General features: G+C 33.5%; 2 protein-coding genes across 7 annotated transcripts; one reads left to right on the top strand and one right to left on the bottom strand.

Moving 5' to 3' along the window:
• The first annotated feature begins 916 nt into the window (after positions 1-916).
• On the top strand, positions 917-2,671 carry LOC112727816 (uncharacterized). The gene is made up of 3 exons (XM_025777724.3): positions 917-1,312; positions 2,041-2,147; positions 2,265-2,671. Exons 1-2 carry the CDS (start codon positions 917-919, stop codon positions 2,131-2,133), a joined length of 489 nt encoding a protein of 162 aa, XP_025633509.1. The 3' UTR covers positions 2,134-2,147; positions 2,265-2,671.
• A 4,882-nt stretch (positions 2,672-7,553) lies between these two features.
• LOC112727815 (serine/threonine-protein kinase ATG1c) lies at positions 7,554-16,537 on the bottom strand. Of its 6 annotated transcripts, none has more exons than XM_025777720.3 (13): positions 15,833-16,537; positions 14,549-14,666; positions 14,415-14,473; positions 14,057-14,121; positions 13,670-13,763; positions 13,509-13,589; positions 12,590-12,698; positions 11,743-11,821; positions 11,287-11,666; positions 10,817-11,172; positions 9,627-9,918; positions 9,138-9,208; positions 7,554-8,044 (listed from the first exon to the last, which is right to left on the bottom strand). In XM_025777720.3, exons 1-13 carry the CDS (start codon positions 16,112-16,114, stop codon positions 7,793-7,795), a joined length of 2,238 nt encoding a protein of 745 aa, XP_025633505.1. In that variant the 5' UTR covers positions 16,115-16,537; the 3' UTR covers positions 7,554-7,792. The 6 variants fall into 6 exon arrangements, with proteins under 6 accessions (XP_025633505.1, XP_025633507.1, XP_025633506.1 ...); XM_025777722.3 differs by having other exon boundaries at positions 10,817-11,166; XM_025777721.3 differs by having other exon boundaries at positions 11,287-11,660.
• Positions 16,538-17,148: the final 611 nt, after the last annotated feature.

The following is a 17,148-nucleotide window of genomic DNA, read 5'->3' as shown; positions in this document are numbered from 1 at the left end:
CATACTTTTTTAAATTTTTAATTTCTTAGCCCATCCTACACTTTTTTTTCCACTATATGTGACCCAAATTAACTAGGTTAATTACTAGACAAAGCCTGCTATTGTGGGTCCAACTTCTACAGCCATTGCTTGTCACTTGTTAAAGTTCAAAGTCACATTTATACTACAAAATACACGCATACACCTTCTTAATTTGACACGAATGCTTGGAAGGAATCCTCCTTCAGATAGTAGAATTTCCCTTATTTAACACATATTTTGTAAAATGTAACGTTAACCTATCTTACAAACATGACATTGATCTCTTACTATATATATGACAGATTTTGGAATGATGAATATACTGTTTTACATAATCTCCGAATAAATCAGCATATTTTAAGCTATGTAAAAAGGTTTTCCATACTTTGAATTAATGCTTTCATTACGGGGAAAAGACATATTTCCTCTCTTGAATCTTACATCAAGCAAGAAAGAGAGGACATCAGAAGATTTTCCATAGGAACACAACATTGTCTCAGCTCCACACTAGTGATTAACGTATTGTTTTATCAATTTCAAAAGAGGTGAGTCTCACATGTAGAGTAAAGTAAATAAACCCAAAATTAGTCTTCAAAATAGTTATGAGAGGTCAATTTTCTGTATCGAAATGAGTTGTAATCAGTTTAGTTTTCCAAAAATCAAAATTCATTTTAAGATATTGCACAACTGTCGTTATATATTAGGAAGGGGATACTCCCATAAAAATGTCCAAAACAACTTTTTTTTAAGTTGTTGACGTGTCATTCTGTGATTGATTGTTTATTAAAAACCGGTTAATAAAATTTATTTCCAAACCAGATGTTTTAAACCCGGTTCGACCCATCCGGTTTACATAAACCAGTTCGGGTCTTTTTTTTTTTTTTTCCTTAGATCTATGAAACTATGTCGTTTCACAGTCTTCTTCCCCCTCGACATTACTGTCACTGCAGCTCTCTCATCTTTCACTCTGCCTCTCTGCCTCATTGACGCGAACTCAAGTCCTCTCCCTCTATCGGCATCGGTCTCTCTCACTGTCTCTGACAAGCTCGTCGTCGCTTTCCTACGGTCTCCGGTCTTGCGCGCCTTCCCTACCCTCATCGTCGCTGGTGGCAGTAGCAGCAGCTCCCGGGACTGGACGTCGTCGTCGCTCCCTGTCTTGTCACCGCCTCGCAGTCAGTCTCGCGCCGTCGTTGCGCCCTTCGTCGCCGGAGACAGAAGCAGCAGGTCCCCGAACTTCCTCCTCGCCTTCAGCAACTCCTCGGCTTCCTTCGCACAACCTAGTCCTAATTTGGTGAGTTCCAACAAATTTTCCTGTTCTTCCCTTTTCTGTTTTGTTGCTATCTTTGATTTTTTGGCTGAAAATATCAATTAATTATTCTCTTTGTTGCTGAAAATAATCACATTGAGTGAAGATCACTAATATGGGCACATGGATATTCATAAAAACATGAACTTTATCAATGATTGAAGCCAAAATTGGGAATTTTTAGTATTTTGTTAATAATTGTATAATTGGGATCAAACAGAATTAAAGGGGTTATGTAAAAAATTAGTAACTGAAATTAAAATGGACTTTGAAATAAGAAGTAGTGGCACGAATAACTAACAATGATGTAAAGGAATCTATGCATGGAGTTTTTGAGATATAGCTAATTTTACATTATTGCTGGTGTGAAACATGATACTGCATTTGCCCCACAAACCAAAAAGGAGATCAGTGTATGTGACGCTTTCTCATGTTACTTTTAAGTTTTGTTTTCTATCTGGTTGGATCATTTTCTAATAGTGTCATGTGTATTCATTATAATGCATTTGCTATTTTGTCCCTAGTTTCGTATTTGAGTACTGGTGTTCTTCTATTTATATGAATCTATATGTGGCACCGGCTTGATGACCTTCAACCAGCAAGTGATGAAGTGATATGTCGTGGAATCACTGCCCCAAGCTTTATATGGTGTCCCCTTTTTTGGCGTGAGTACAGCGGCACGTAATTTTTGATAGTTTTGGTCATTGTCCCAGGAGTTATTGAAATTTATGAAGACTGGTGTCTTTATGCAGATCATTGAAATCATTGATTTCATCACATCCACCTCCTATGGCTCCAAGGCCTGATTTGCCCCTTAAAGGTAAGTTGGTTACACACATGGTTCAATTCGTTGCACTGCATTGTATTTTATTTGGGATTTTGTTGAGAATTGAAAAGTGAGTTGCTTAGATGATTGCTGACAAGCCTTTTACACTAGTTAAGGAATTTGCGTATGGAAAGCAAAGCACAGTTCTACAGGGAGTAGCTCAACATTCATGGATAGCCAGCCCACAAAGCCTGAAAATGAATCTAAAAATCTTGATATAGTAGGGCCTGGCAGGAGCTTCAGGAATTTCAAATTTAATACTGCATTGATCTTACAAGCCATGGAAACAGCATTTCTTCTTGAAGGTCCAGCAACATTCCTGTGAAGTCCCTCCCCGTAACTGAATTGGATGGCATGCACCGTTTTCACTCTTATGTCAGAAGTCGGTAGTGATCAAATTAGGTAGTTGTATATGATGTTTCTCAGATTATATCAGGTTGAGTAATTTGTACATTGTTGTACATGAATTGTTTGTGGGCCTAAACAGTATTCTCAATATAAAGGTTTATATTCTCCGATTTTTAATCATTCATACAATTAACTGTGAAACTTGTATTTAATGATACCAAACATGCTAAAATAGGTTAAAGTTATAACATGCTCTGCATTTTTTTTTTTCCAGTACTAAGCTTAAATTATGATTTTTTTTTCATTTGGTATATGAAATTATGTTATAACCTGAGACAGTAAATTATTCTAAATTTAAAATAGCTGGATATCATCAAATAAACCAGCATATGAGATTACATTCGGAACAAAGTAAGCATAAATCATTCCAATTATCCAGATGTAGCGATGAAGCCCAGATCTGAAATGTCACTCATGCATTTGAAGGAGATCAGGTTTTGCAGGATCAGTCTCGAGACCGGCTACTTCTGACGCCGACGACGACGAGTTCAGGGAAGGCGTGCGAGCGCGGCTGAATGCGAGACGGTGACGACTGAAGAACGGAAGTGACGAGGACCTTGGGTTCGAGACTGGAGACGAGAGAGGGAGAGAGCTTGCGATTGCGAAGCCAGTGAGCAAAGAGATGAGCGAAGCCAGTGAGCAAAGAGATGAGGAGTTCGAGCTTCCGTGAGAAAGGGAGAGGAAGGAGACGATAGGGCTAGGTTTGTTTGGTTAGCTTGAGAGATTATTGAGAGGTTGGACTTGGGTTTGGGTTTGGACTTGGGCAAGGACAAGGGGCTAGAGTTAGGTTTTTTTTCAGGGTCCTAATTGTATTTTTATATTTATAGGGATTTAAATATTCACAAAATAAAAGTTAAGGATATATTTGTCTTTATATCAAAAAATTTAAACATAATTCGATTCAGATTGTATAAATCGATCGGATTAATCAGGTCTAATAATTATAATGCAAACAACTGGGTTTATTATTATTACTATAATAAATCGATTTTGTTCTGGTTTATTAAAAAATAAATTATTAATCGATTTTATAAAGATGACCAATAATATTATGAAAAATGTAATCACCTTTAAAAAAAGACATATTTAATATCTTTATCAAAGTAATCTCCTATTAGGAATGTATCAGGAATCCGCTTTATTTTGTTGTAAAACAGTAGTAGGTACAAAATTTAATGTAATGGTCCTCTATTTTGGTAAGAAAACCATGTTTATATGCTCCATACTAGTGTTGTTAAAACTAGACCGGACCAGTCAATTTGACTGAAAAATTAGTAAATCGGAGTTTAAATTGATCCGGTCCGTTAATTAAACCAAACAAAGAAGAGAACTGAAGCGGTCAAATCCAAAGTGAACCGATAAAAATCAGTCAAACTCGGTAAAATCAGTCCGACCGAACTGCTGAAAGTTAAAATTTTTTAAAATTGGTGGGGTGAGCCGGTGGGTTTCGAACCCCTATCTTCAATGAAAAACAAGCAAGTCACAACCACTAGACTATCATATTTTCGATTAATATATTTACAAATTATACTATATTTAGATATCTTTTATCAAATAATTTATTTTTATTTAATTTATTTTAATTTTAGTTATAAACTCACTTATTTTTTAATAAATACTTGTAGTATATAATAGTATAATAAATATAAATTAATTAATAAATTATTAAAATTTGAAAATGATTATTATTTTAATATAAAAACAAAATAAAATATTTATGATAGAGTAAAATTAATAAAATACTTATTATTTCTGTTTTATATTATTTTAGAATAGTTAGATATTCTTAAAATATTAGTAAAAATATGTTTTTTAAATTTTAATTTCAAATTTTAATTTTAAATTTTTTTATTTTTTATTTTTTATTTGTATAAGACCGGATTAACCGGTTCAACCAGTAACTCACCAGTTGAACCAATAATCCAATAATCCAATATCTTGATCGGTTCGATTACCGGTTCGGTTCTGACAACTATACTCCATACTGTTAAGATTCTATTAAAACAAGGTGATATGTGAAATAAGAAGATAAGCTAGATAAACTTTCAGCGAAAAATTCTAAGAACAATTGATTGATGCTTATTTTTTTTCTTCGCTATTTGCTTAGGAATTAAACTCATCCAGACTTATCAAATCAAACATGGCTAGGCCATAACACTGAAGTTCCTAGCTAAGAGTGACAAGTAGCAGTAATAGGATGTTTACAAAGGGAAGGTAATTTAGTTTCATGAAAGCTCCCTTCTTCAAGATCTTGTAGTTCAGCTACAGAGGGTTCAAGATTCTAGGGCAATTCCCATTCAAGAATCTGTCCCACCTCAGAGGGAGTCATAGACTTGGAATCCTCAATTAAAAAGACAACAAAAAACACAGTCAGAAGCAGCACTTACCAATCACAAATATGGTACAAGTAGAAAAACAATGGAAAACTTATCTGTGCAGATTGTAAAATCAAATCAGTCGAACACCATGCATGAATCTGGTATATTCCAGAACTAGAACCAGCACTAACTAGGTTACACCAATTGACAAACCCGTACTAATACAGGAATTTACATTTGTATGAAATTAAAGTAAGTTTCAAATATTCTATAATACCATTAGACTTCATTTTCAGCATGTCACTTTGTGTGCTCTTTTGTGAGCACAACGACCACAGAGCAACAATTCTGACTTCTTTCAAACATCCACAACATGTTTGATGACGCTACTAGCATGTGTTTTTCATAAAAAAAAAGCATCAAAACAAAGAGAAAATATGCTTTTTAACAAAAGGGCTAACGTGAGTTATTTATTAGAAGTTTAAATTGAGTCAATTGGAATTTCAAGAATCAATTTGAGGCTATCAAAAATTTTGAGAGACTATTTTAAATATTAAATTTTAGGAACCATTTTAAATATTAAATATTAACTCAGTATTGTACGAGAATGGACTTTAGATTATATCGATGAAATAGACCCCCTCCAAAAGAAAAATAAATTCCTTATCCAGACAGAAAACGATAAGACCATCTCCAGTAGGGAACTCATTCCAGTTCCTATTTATGGCCCACCTGTCATAAAAAGTAACTCCACATCAGCTTTTGCATCATAAACAATAAATAGGAACTCAAAGAATCTCTCTCTTTTCCATTAAAAGGAACTAACTTTAATCCCTATTGTGGTCCCACTTAATTAATTAATTAAAGTAATTAAAATTAATATAATTATTATTTTTTTATAATAATATTATTTAAATTTATAAATTCAAAATAATTCAATATTATAAAATATTAAAATAAATAACTTAAATTTGATTAGTATTTTAAATTTTATAAATAAAAATAAATAATCCAACTAAAAATTATTTTATAATATGTAAAAATTAAATTTATTTTTTATGTAAAATAAATTTAATTAATTATGATTTAATATAACAATATAAATAATATTTGATATTGATTTAACATAATTATTTATATTAATTATAATTTAATATAACTAATTATTAAATAATTAATATAAATAATTAATTAAATAAATATATAAGTATTTAATATAATAAATTATTATAATTATTAATAAATTAATTATAATTTAATTATTTAATATATATATTTAATATATTTTTATTTTTATTTTATTAACTTACCACATGACATGATTTTATTGGTTGTTGCAAGTCCCTGTTTAGAGGAACTCTCAATCTTGATTCACGTGAAGAACCCTCTTTCCCTTCTCACTCCAATGGTAATTGAGTCCCCATATGTCAGAAGAGGAATTCTATTTCTTAGCATTGGAATTGCTCTAAACGACCTTTCTTATATCTTTTTAAAGTTTTTTGCTTCAATTACCTAGAGAAAAAAAAGCTCCCCGGGCCCTTAGACCATTTCCAGTAGGGAACTCATCTCAATCCCTATTTATGGCCCACCTGTCATAAAAAGTAACTCCACATCAGCTTTTGCGTTATAAACGGTAAATAGGAACTCAAAGCATCTCTCTCTTCTCCATTAGGAGGAATTAACTTTAGTCCCTGTTGTGGTCCCACTTAATTAATTAATTAAAATACTTTTTTTAATAATATTATTTAAATTTATAAATTTAAAAATAATTCACTATTAAAAGATATTAATATTAAATAAATTCATATATAATAATAATACACAATTATAATTCGGGATTACACTAATTTATAGTTTTGTGTTTACAATTGCTAATTTTAATAATATCGTTAGCATTTTAAATTTTAAAAATAAAAATAACTAACTCAACTAAGAATTATTTTGTAAGGTGTAAAATTAAATTTATTTTTTAATATAAGTAAATTTAATTAATTATAATTTAATATAATAATATAAATAATATTCAATATAAATCATGATATAAATAATTAATATAAATCATTAATTAAATAAAAATGTAATTATTTAATTTAATTAATTATTTTTTAAATAATTAATATAAATTGTTAATTAAATAAAAATATAATTATTTAATATAATTTTTATTATAATTATTATTTCATTATTTAATTATTCCAGATTTTATATTATTATTTTTTTAAAATAATTTGCCAAATGGCAAGTTATTATTGGTTAACTTGAGTCCCTGTTTAGAGGGATTCTCTCACCTTGACAGTTGACACCCCTGTGAGAACTCATTCCTTCTCTCCTCCAATGATTAGAGTTCCTATGTGTCAGAAAAAAGTGAAAAAGGAACTCACCATTGTAGATGCTCTTAACGTTGTCTAATTATGTTCAATTTTCAGAGTAAATATTTTTATTCTTCTTGAAAAAGAAAAATGAAAAACAAAAAGACTAACGTTGTCTAATTATGTTCAATTTTCAGAGTAAATATTTTTTTTTCCTTCTTCAAAAAGAAAAATGAAAAACAAAAAGACCTACATCCCGTATAAAAACTCGGGTCAGTAGGTCACAATCACACAGGAGACGATTCCACCAAATTGAAGTCATTGATCACATTTAAAATATTGCCAAATTAAATATTTATATACAGTTTTGAAGCAAATTCAAACATTTCAGCTATTCATGATATAATTCATATGAGAAACGCGGCAGAAAGCATACATAATCAATTGCGGATTTAATCAAATTCCTAATCACAAATCAATTTTACAACAGCCTATGTGCTAGTTGTGACTCTTAGTCAGCATCCCCAATCTCCCTTCCATCAAAGAATAACTGTACAAATTAATAATTTATAATGTGAAATGGGAGAAAAAAAAGAAACCGTTACTAAAACTTTTCTTTGAAGATGCCTCGACTGTCATCACATTTCAGAAGTGTCATCCGCTGCGATCTCGAATAGCCTTGCCTGTTATTGAGAATATCGATGTAATTCCGTAGCCTGTAACGGTCCGAGTTGGTCAGAGAGAATGGAGGATTGAGAATCAAGGATGGTGCTTCAACTAGTAGGAAGAGTAAGAGACGGACTGCCTTCGAATACAATGCAGCTGCACTTTCCATGTCTCCCATGAGCTCTTCCACCTGCCAACATATGACAATATAATAACTTAAGATTCGATCTTGGAATTAAATCCATGTTAGTTCAATTTCTTTTCTTCACCTTTTGGAATAAAAGATTTTAGGTTGGGAGGACTCTTTCCACTCTAGGGCCAAGGCATGCCCTTGACCTTATCGAGCATTAACATATATACTTATAGATTACTTAGTACTTACAAATAAAAAACCTAGTTGGCCATGTTAGTTCAAGTTTAATATTCTTGTAATGTCCAGACATCATGATAAATTTTGTACTATTGGGACGTGGCATGGTTTCTCTTTATTTTTCTTTTTTTAAAGAGGAAAGATCTAGACGTTTCAGAGCAAAAGAGAAGATTATATATGGTTTTCATCAACTTGGAAAGGCAAATGATAAGGTTCCAAGTTCCAACAAAGACCCTATGGAAGGTACTGCCGTGCTGGAGAAGAAACGAGTAAAGATAGCCAGTATTTGCACAATTTAGGACATACAAGATGATTTTGAATGAGATAAAAGGGAACTAAACATGAATGATTTGAGGTCAGACATGATTCATAGCAGACGTCGTTTGATTCATGTAGTCGACCTAACCTAATGGGACAAGGACATGTTTGGTTTCCTTGTTCAGAGAGGAGGAAGAAGCGGTGGTTGTGTTACAGGGCAACAACGGCATTTATGGTTACCCTAGTAACAAATAGTCCAGTAAATCAAACGCAAACCATTTTTTGTTGACACCGACTGATTTGTGGTTTCTAACTGCAATGCCAATTATAGACCTACAAATCTTTTCTTGAAATAACCTATTGTACCACAAAGATCATGATGGACTTATTTTCTCCATGTTCTCACTTTTAGCTAACTTATTCAGCAAGGCACAGCCATTTCTACATATTTTATTTAAATTAGAAAACTAAGTCCAAGAAGTTCATATAATAAGTCAACCAAGACCCAGTTATGTCTCACGTCTCAATCTAACTATGGGAAATTTAGCTACAAAGAAAAACTACTAAACTAGCATTGCTAGATATAATGAATCTAAAATTGTATTATGTAAGCTGGACCTAAAAATGGAAGAAAGTAGCAGAAGGGATTACTTACACCCCCATGTTTCCCAAAAGCAAGGGCAGATTGAAAAATTGTCTCCATTGCATCTGGCATCTCTGTGTTTCCTGCAATTAGGTACACATTATAAATGCTTTACTTTTATATATCATGGAATGAAAGTCATGTAGCCCTCTCCTCCATACAACCAAAAAACCCCCAAAAAAATTTAATTAAAAAAAATTCATGTCTCTTGTTAGTTATTACTTCCTATTGAGGACATAAATTGTACATTCAATTAGCTCATAAACTGCAAGTGAAATGTAGCTAGTAATGACCTTCCTAGAACCATTGCTCATAATGATTGTTGAGAAATAACATTACGCCCTATCACATTGTACACTACATGAGTTTCGTAATGTATTAAAGTTTACAGGCATAAAACAAAGAACTCTGGTTATAGCAGATGCAAAAGACAGCCATTTTAAGAAAGATAGATATCAATTAGTCGTTCTGCTCTTAAATTAAAATGAGAAAAGCTCATACCAGGTTCAATGGCTTTGGCAAGTTCTTCAGCATGCTCAAATTCCTTCAGAAACTCACTTTCAATTTGAGCTAGCATATCCTTAGACCCTTGGGTGTTTCCGTCAAAGCATTCTTCTGAATCAGAACTACCATGCTTCTTGCTGGCAGTCCTCCTGTATCTTAAAGTTTCTTGATTTGGACTACCTTCCATAGCTGAGGCAGCTCGTGTATGGCATATATGCAGTGCTTGCTTCCAAATGGCAAGAATTACAAGCTGAACAGAAAATGCTTCTAGCGGCTTTCCTGACTCCATCTTTTGATTTTCAGGAGGGAGAGGGCGATGTGGCAAGCAGAAAGAAAAATATCAAGAATCAAGATAAATAACTCTTCTCTTTCATAAATATGCTACTTAAGAAAATGGCATTAATGCCAAATGCAACAACAGCATGGCTCTCAATGAAGATATATAAACAGGTAGATAGGGTTCAATCATTGTTTAATCATTCTCAATTGAGGAAGAGATCCTCAATCACAAGTAGAGAGGGCATAAAAGCATACTGAAGGCACAACTCAACAGATTTACTATGACCGTATTAAAACAGCAGCTGGTCATTAGCTAATATCCATCCTCCTCATACCCTTCCACAAACTAGTTTAAGACCAAAAGCTAGAGCAAAGTGATCCACATCAAATGCCTTACTGTTAATTCATTCTATTATGGATAATAACTAAGCCGTGTCGCATTAGGTGGGGTCACCTACATGTGTCAAACGACGTTAAAGTTCTCTATCATGCATCGTATCCATCTTTAAAACACTATTTATAAATCTATTTTAAAATTTCTTATGTATCCCTATACCACTATATATGTGATTAGTGTCCATCAGATCCATTATCCTAACTAGAACCTCTTGTATATTCATTCTATTATAAATAACAGCCAAATAAAAGAATTCTTAAGTAGCCTATTGCATAATTCCAATTTAGAGTGCTGTATTCATTTCACCGAATATACGCATTATTCATTATACTAGACCACACAATGTCCTGACTCCTGATTAATTTAAAAGACCATACAATTGGCAAACTTCTGAAGCTCAAGACAGTGATAATCTGTTAAAGATTCCATACAAGATTATGCAGACTCCTGAATTTGAATGGAGAACATTTACATACAAAATTTGAGAGTCGCAAATATATAGAAAATTTACCTTTTCATTAACTAATTCTGTGATGGCAGATGCACACTGTTGCAATGATTTAATCCTTGTCATGCAATGGCCTGACGGCTGTTCATCACCTGTATCCATTGATCCATGTGATGTCCCAGGAGCAGAGTCCTGACTTTCTGAGCTTCCAATCTGGCATGTGCTACTGGTAGAAACTCCAACAATTGGCATTGGAGCACTTAATCTAGTGATTGTTTTTGAAGACTCTTGAGGAAGACTGCTTGACTTAAATGGGGAATGGCTTGGCTTTGAAGCACTCACTGAAGATGAAGACACATCAATAGGGGGCCCAGACACAAGAACATAATCTTGATCAATATTCTCCAGGGAATCTGCAACTGCCAATTAGAGGACAAATAAGCAGCATTATGTATAAATTACAAAGAACAAATCATGAATCTAACCATCAGAAACAGAACTAGAAAAAGGAAACTTGGTTTCATAATTAGTACCTTTTGAATGAGAATCGGTAAATCTTTGTTCTAGAGGTTCTAAAGGACCAGTGAGATTTCTTCCTGATACTTTAGGGTTGTCCAATCTTTTAGTCGTGCTTTCAGGTCTCTGTGTTACACTACTGTATCTGGAGGTATAATTTATGTTGTTAGCAACAGGAGATGCTGGCTCTGGTTTATCTAGTTTTGTACTTAGATCAAATCCAATGGTAGACTTGATTGAAGACTTCTTTGAAAAGGAAGGACTCCCCTCAAGACCACTAGAATCATCATCTAGAAAGAATGGTAAGCAATCCTCTTGATAATTTTCCTCAGTCTTTCTTAAAGGGTCAGATTCTGCTGAACTAAATCCACCTACCAGCCTTGACGAACTTCTATTCCTACAAACAAAAAATATTTACACCTCCCAACTGAAAAACCATAATAAACTAAAAATCTAAGAGTCATCCTTGTTACCTCAACAGTTCAATCTGTTCTGGTTGCTTCTCAGAAAGGAATGGATGGTTAAAGAATTCTTCAAAAGTAAGACGTTCCACTGAAAATTCAATAGATAAGAAACAATGTATCAGAGTAGATTTGTTGGAATGGTGTGAATTAGCCACAACCCATACCTCAATTAATCTTTGACAACAGACGATATTTAATTATTACAAGCAAGCTTTATCTATCAATCATTCTTCAATCAATCCCCGAGTAATCATCAATAATCAATCCGAAGTTAATCATAGTTGATTTTAGGGTCCAACCTTTCCTTTATTTATTCCCTTCACAGTTGTGTATACTCTTAACAATCGAGTAATAATTTACCTTTGGAACAGGACCCTGTATCAAGTAATTATGTATCTAAATCTCACACAACAAGCCAAAATAAGCATTCCCCTGTCTCAAGTGGTCTGATCTCCATTAGCAGGAAGAACAAAATCACACTATTGCTTGACTCTTGTTAGCATGGTTAGCAGGAGGATGGTTCAAGTTATGTAAAAGCCTGAAACATCAAGGCAGATCTGTTGGCCCAATTTTGCTTTAAACGGGCCGCCACTTTGATGGCTAACAAAGCATATCTAATTTCACATAGAGAGGTTGGAAATACAACATTTCACTCTTCCACGCTCTCTCTACTGAAACTAGTTTTCCAGTAATAGTCATAGAATCACACAAGCAACTGTTTAACCAAACAGAAACAGTACAAGTTCTAACAATTAATAATTACCAGAGATACCAAATAAATATCCTAAACAGGTCCAGAGATCTTGCACTGTGATTTATCTCTCAAGTTTCAATCTGCAATATAATCAACAAATACCTGGATTTCGGCGTAGCAATTTCTGACACAAATCTTTGCAGTCAGAACTGAGACTTTGGCAATCAGATGGGAATACCAATTCTGTTGATTTCATAATGTTCTGTAGCAACTGCAGACCCCATGATTATAACAGTAAGCTAAATATGCAAGTCAAAGGAGTCATGTCAAGTTACAGACTCCATTTCAGATGACAGGATCAAATATTAACCTAGAAACCAGGTATGTTCCAACTAACATGTCCTCATGTCAGACACACATTATACACAGATACTTAGCAAACATGCTTACAAATGCGTGATTGACAATGTGTTTGACAAGCATTCATGTGTTAAATAGAATTCTTTAGTTTATTTGTTTATTTATTTACGTATTGTCTTGGACATGGTGTAGAAGCAACTAGACATAAGGTAAACATGGATAAGGTACAAAGAGCTTGGAAACATTTTCATATTTTTTCATCAATTTTATTACATCAACTTAGTTATTAAAAAGCCCAATCCACACCCAACTTCATCTAGTTGTAGGAGTGTGTACACAATGTCAACAAAAGAAAAACAATGGTAGAGAAAAAACAAAATTAATCTTTAGATGGTTCTTTAAATATTTTCTAGCACAAATACTTGAAAATGGCAAGTTTTATAAAGACAATCATTTAGGGGTTTATTTTCGAAACGTTAATAGATATAATGCCTCATAACTTATTGGGGTCTAGATATGATGCATATTGATGTATGACATATATCTAGAGTGCTTTGCCTCTATATTGTGCGCGCGTGTGTGTCCCTCCTACTTGAGTCCTTAAGAATTTGGTGTCTATGTCAAGCATTTCTAAGAGTGTCCATGCTTCAGATATAGCAATAAACTACTCTGCTTTCCTTGAGAGGCATAAAATATCAGTGTGGAAATACGAATTATATACCTGTATTTGATTGTTTCCGGTAAAAGGTGTTCTTCCTATTACAAGCTGAAATAAGATTGCACCAACACTCCAGAGATCTGCCTGTGTGTTTAATTCAGGATAATTAGGAAAGAAACCAACTATGAACACTGGAATTTCAAATATATTAAAACTAAAATCACCTTGGCATCATACTTCTGTAGTTGCATGATTTCTGGAGCCATGTAGAGTGGTGACCCACACAGCGTTTCAGCAAGGCCCCTAGGTTGCAGAGATCTGCCCATGAAGAAATTTATGTTTTAACAACTAATTTGAAGAAAGTAGTATAAGACACTCAAAAGAAACACAATGAAACAGAAACATTATAAAGTGAGCAAGGTGATTTAATTTGTAAACAGATTCATGTGAACAGATCTAACAATAAAGAAAGCAGTGAGAGATTTTAAATGAGACTTAAACACGCTATTGAAATATTTTTTCACTAATGATAAAAAATATAAACTGCACCACACACATAAACGTGTAATATTTTCGGTCCTAAAGATGCATGGAGCATCCAGTTACACTACCTTGCAAATCCAAAGTCAGCAATCTTCAGCACTGACTTCTCATCATTTCTTGACAGAAGGAGGTTCTGTTTCAAGGATGATAAGAATTACTAAGATAGACAAAATAACAATACGACCTTCACAGGAAGAACTTTTGAAGACTGAACAATTTATATTCTAGATATTAAATATCACCTACAACTGCAAGTTGCAACTTGTACCGAAATATGATTTCCCGCTAGAACACTTCGGTGTTCTTTAGTTGAGAGAATATTAATAATGGATTGGTAGAAGGGAAATGGATAAGATTGTGAACTAAATGGAACATAAACCAATTGACAGGTATTTATGTTGTAAAGATTAGGTTCAAACACAAAACCTGTGGTTTTAGATCTCGATGAATTACATTATTGTCCCGGAGAACTTGAAGGCCATCAGCTGTAACAAAAAGAAGTCTCCTTTATTACAACAAACAGTTAAAAGAAAAACAACTGCACAAAACCTAAAACCTACCCAGCTGCTGCATAAAATGCTTTGCGGTTGCCTCCTGTACCCTTCCACGGCGTTGAATGTAAAAATATAGATCTCCCCCTTTACAATACTCTAACACAAGATGTATCTTACCAGGAGCCTAAATAAAATGAACAATGTTTCTTAGCAAGTATTTTATTTATACACAAATGAATGCAAAGTTAATTTGGCACTACACTTGGACCAATAGTAAAGCCATCCAGTCCATACCAATCTATTCATAAAATACTAAATTCTTAGTCTAACCTCATGCTTCTTTGATTTCAATAAAATGAATTAAACCTTAGGCTTGAAGCTTATTCATAAATCAACACAAATGAACCTGCCCAACAGCAGATTTTTAGCCACTATATTTATTGATGATATGGTAGGCTACAATTAGCAAGCACTATCTGGAAGTATGTCAATAATTCAATATATTTCAAGCAGCTAACAGTATTTCAAGAACAAGCTATAGTCGCTCCTTCTTTTGTACAAAGCTCCAAAGGCAAGTAATAGACTCAACATGTTTTGCACAATGTGAGATCAGAGTTAACAGGGAGAGCCCATAATCATTGGTGACAGAGAGAGAGAGAGAGAGAGAGAAGCAACCGGAATCCTCAGTAGCTAGTGATCAGGAGCTTTGGCTCCCCAAAGCCAAAAAAATTGATATCGTAGTCATAATTCTGTAGGCAGGCACCCCATCCTTCCCCTTCTATCATATATCAAACAATGTCTTTAACCAGACCAAACTGCCTGGTTGAGCTAGTTGCACCTTGAATTGACCATGTTCTTCTAGTTCAATCACAAATATAACTAGTTGAACCCACTAACACAAACTTGACTTGTTAACTTAAGTCTATATAGCTCAACAAGAACAAAGTCTAATCCCACTAAATAGATGGGTCAAAAGACGACATTGCATCCTGTCATGAATCATGTTGGAAGTCAACCTCAGGGGGCAATGCAACATCTCAAAATCCACTGTTAACAACAAAAACTTGCACAAAACTCGTTACATGTTTCAAAGCCAAAACAGCACCTGTTTCACTTGCATAAGAAGTTGCCACCTCGTAAATTTCTACTTAAAAAGAACAAAGAACAAAGAACAAAGAAACAAAGAAACAAAGAAACTAAAACTCAGATAAAGAACAAAGAAACAACCCCCCCCCCCCCACAAAAAAAAAAAATCAAACAGAAAAATCAAAATCAAACTTAAAATTAAAATTAAACAAACAAAACTAAAATTAAAAGAATATATATATATGCAAGAATTGATCATGGAACCTGAATGATATCGTGCAAACGAATGATGTTAGGGTGCTTAATTCGCTTGAGGATGAAAATCTCGGACATGAGGCTATCATGGAGCTTGTTATTGAGACGATGGGTTGCGATCTCTTTGATGGCGACCTCAGTGCCATGAACCTTGTGCCTTCCATGCCACACACGCGAGAACGAACCCGAACCAATTTCTCTTCCCACTATGTACTCCCCTATCACCCTGCTGCTACTGCTGCTGTTCATGCTGCTGCTACGCCCTATTCCCGTTCCCTGAGCCATCGCCATGGCCGAAACCCTAGAAGTTGGGTGAAATGAGAACCCGGAAACTAGCTCCGAGTACCAGAGACCAGAAAACAGATCCTTTTTATTTTTATTTTTCTTTTTCTTTTTCTTTTTCTTTTTCTTTTTCTTTGTTTTTTGTGTTTGTTTCTCTCTGCGTGTGTTGCTTGTTTTGTGTGGTGAATGGTGATGGTGTTGTTAGTACGTAGTGTTTTGTTAAGGTAAGGGGGAAGACGATGATGAATTTTGCTGATGATTATGATATGATAATTGGGATTATGATTATTGGGGTTGTTGGATGCTCATGACTGCGACGACGGAGCCAAATAATTAAATGCTTATTTTTGGAAAATTAATTAATTAATTTTTTAGTTTTTGTATTCTCGTTTCTCTCTCTCTTTTTTTTTTTTTCTTAAGTTTTGTTTGGATGGTATACTTGTATAGGTTCTTAAGAAATTTTATACCCGATGTTTTTGTCTTCATAAAAATTTTATATGTTTCATTTTGGTAAAGAATTATTCTCTATATTTAAGCAATTTTAACATCTAAGTTTATTTAAGTGATTTAGATTACGCGCTTTTTTTTTTTTTGCTTTATTTTTCTCTCGTGCTGCTTCTTCTTCTTCTTTCAAATTCACGCATGTCTTCGTTATACATATTGTTCTTATTTGTTATTGTTATTGTTATTGTTAAATTTTTACCATATTGATGATGTTGTGTGATCCAAAATTGATTTTAGATGTATTTCTATTCACAACTCAGTCTTGTTTGTGTGCTTATTTTCAAACTGAGTTTATGTATCGTAATCATTTTGTAATTTTGGTTCATTTCTGAGTTAATTGTGTCACAATCATTATATAATTTCGATTCTTTTCTGAGTGAATTAAGATGCATTTGAACTCGTTGTCCTGCACAATTCAAAATCCTTTCTACTCATCTTTTACTACTTATTTTTCATTTTTTTCTTCTTCATCTTCACCTTCTTATTTTATTTTCTCAAAATTCTTTTTTATTTACTCTTTTAAAAGGAATAAAACCAAG

Source organism: Arachis hypogaea, chromosome 12 (assembly GCF_003086295.3).
Source record: "Arachis hypogaea cultivar Tifrunner chromosome 12, arahy.Tifrunner.gnm2.J5K5, whole genome shotgun sequence".
NCBI lineage: Eukaryota > Viridiplantae > Streptophyta > Magnoliopsida > Fabales > Fabaceae > Arachis > Arachis hypogaea.
This window is presented reverse-complemented; position numbering and strand designations above follow the sequence as displayed.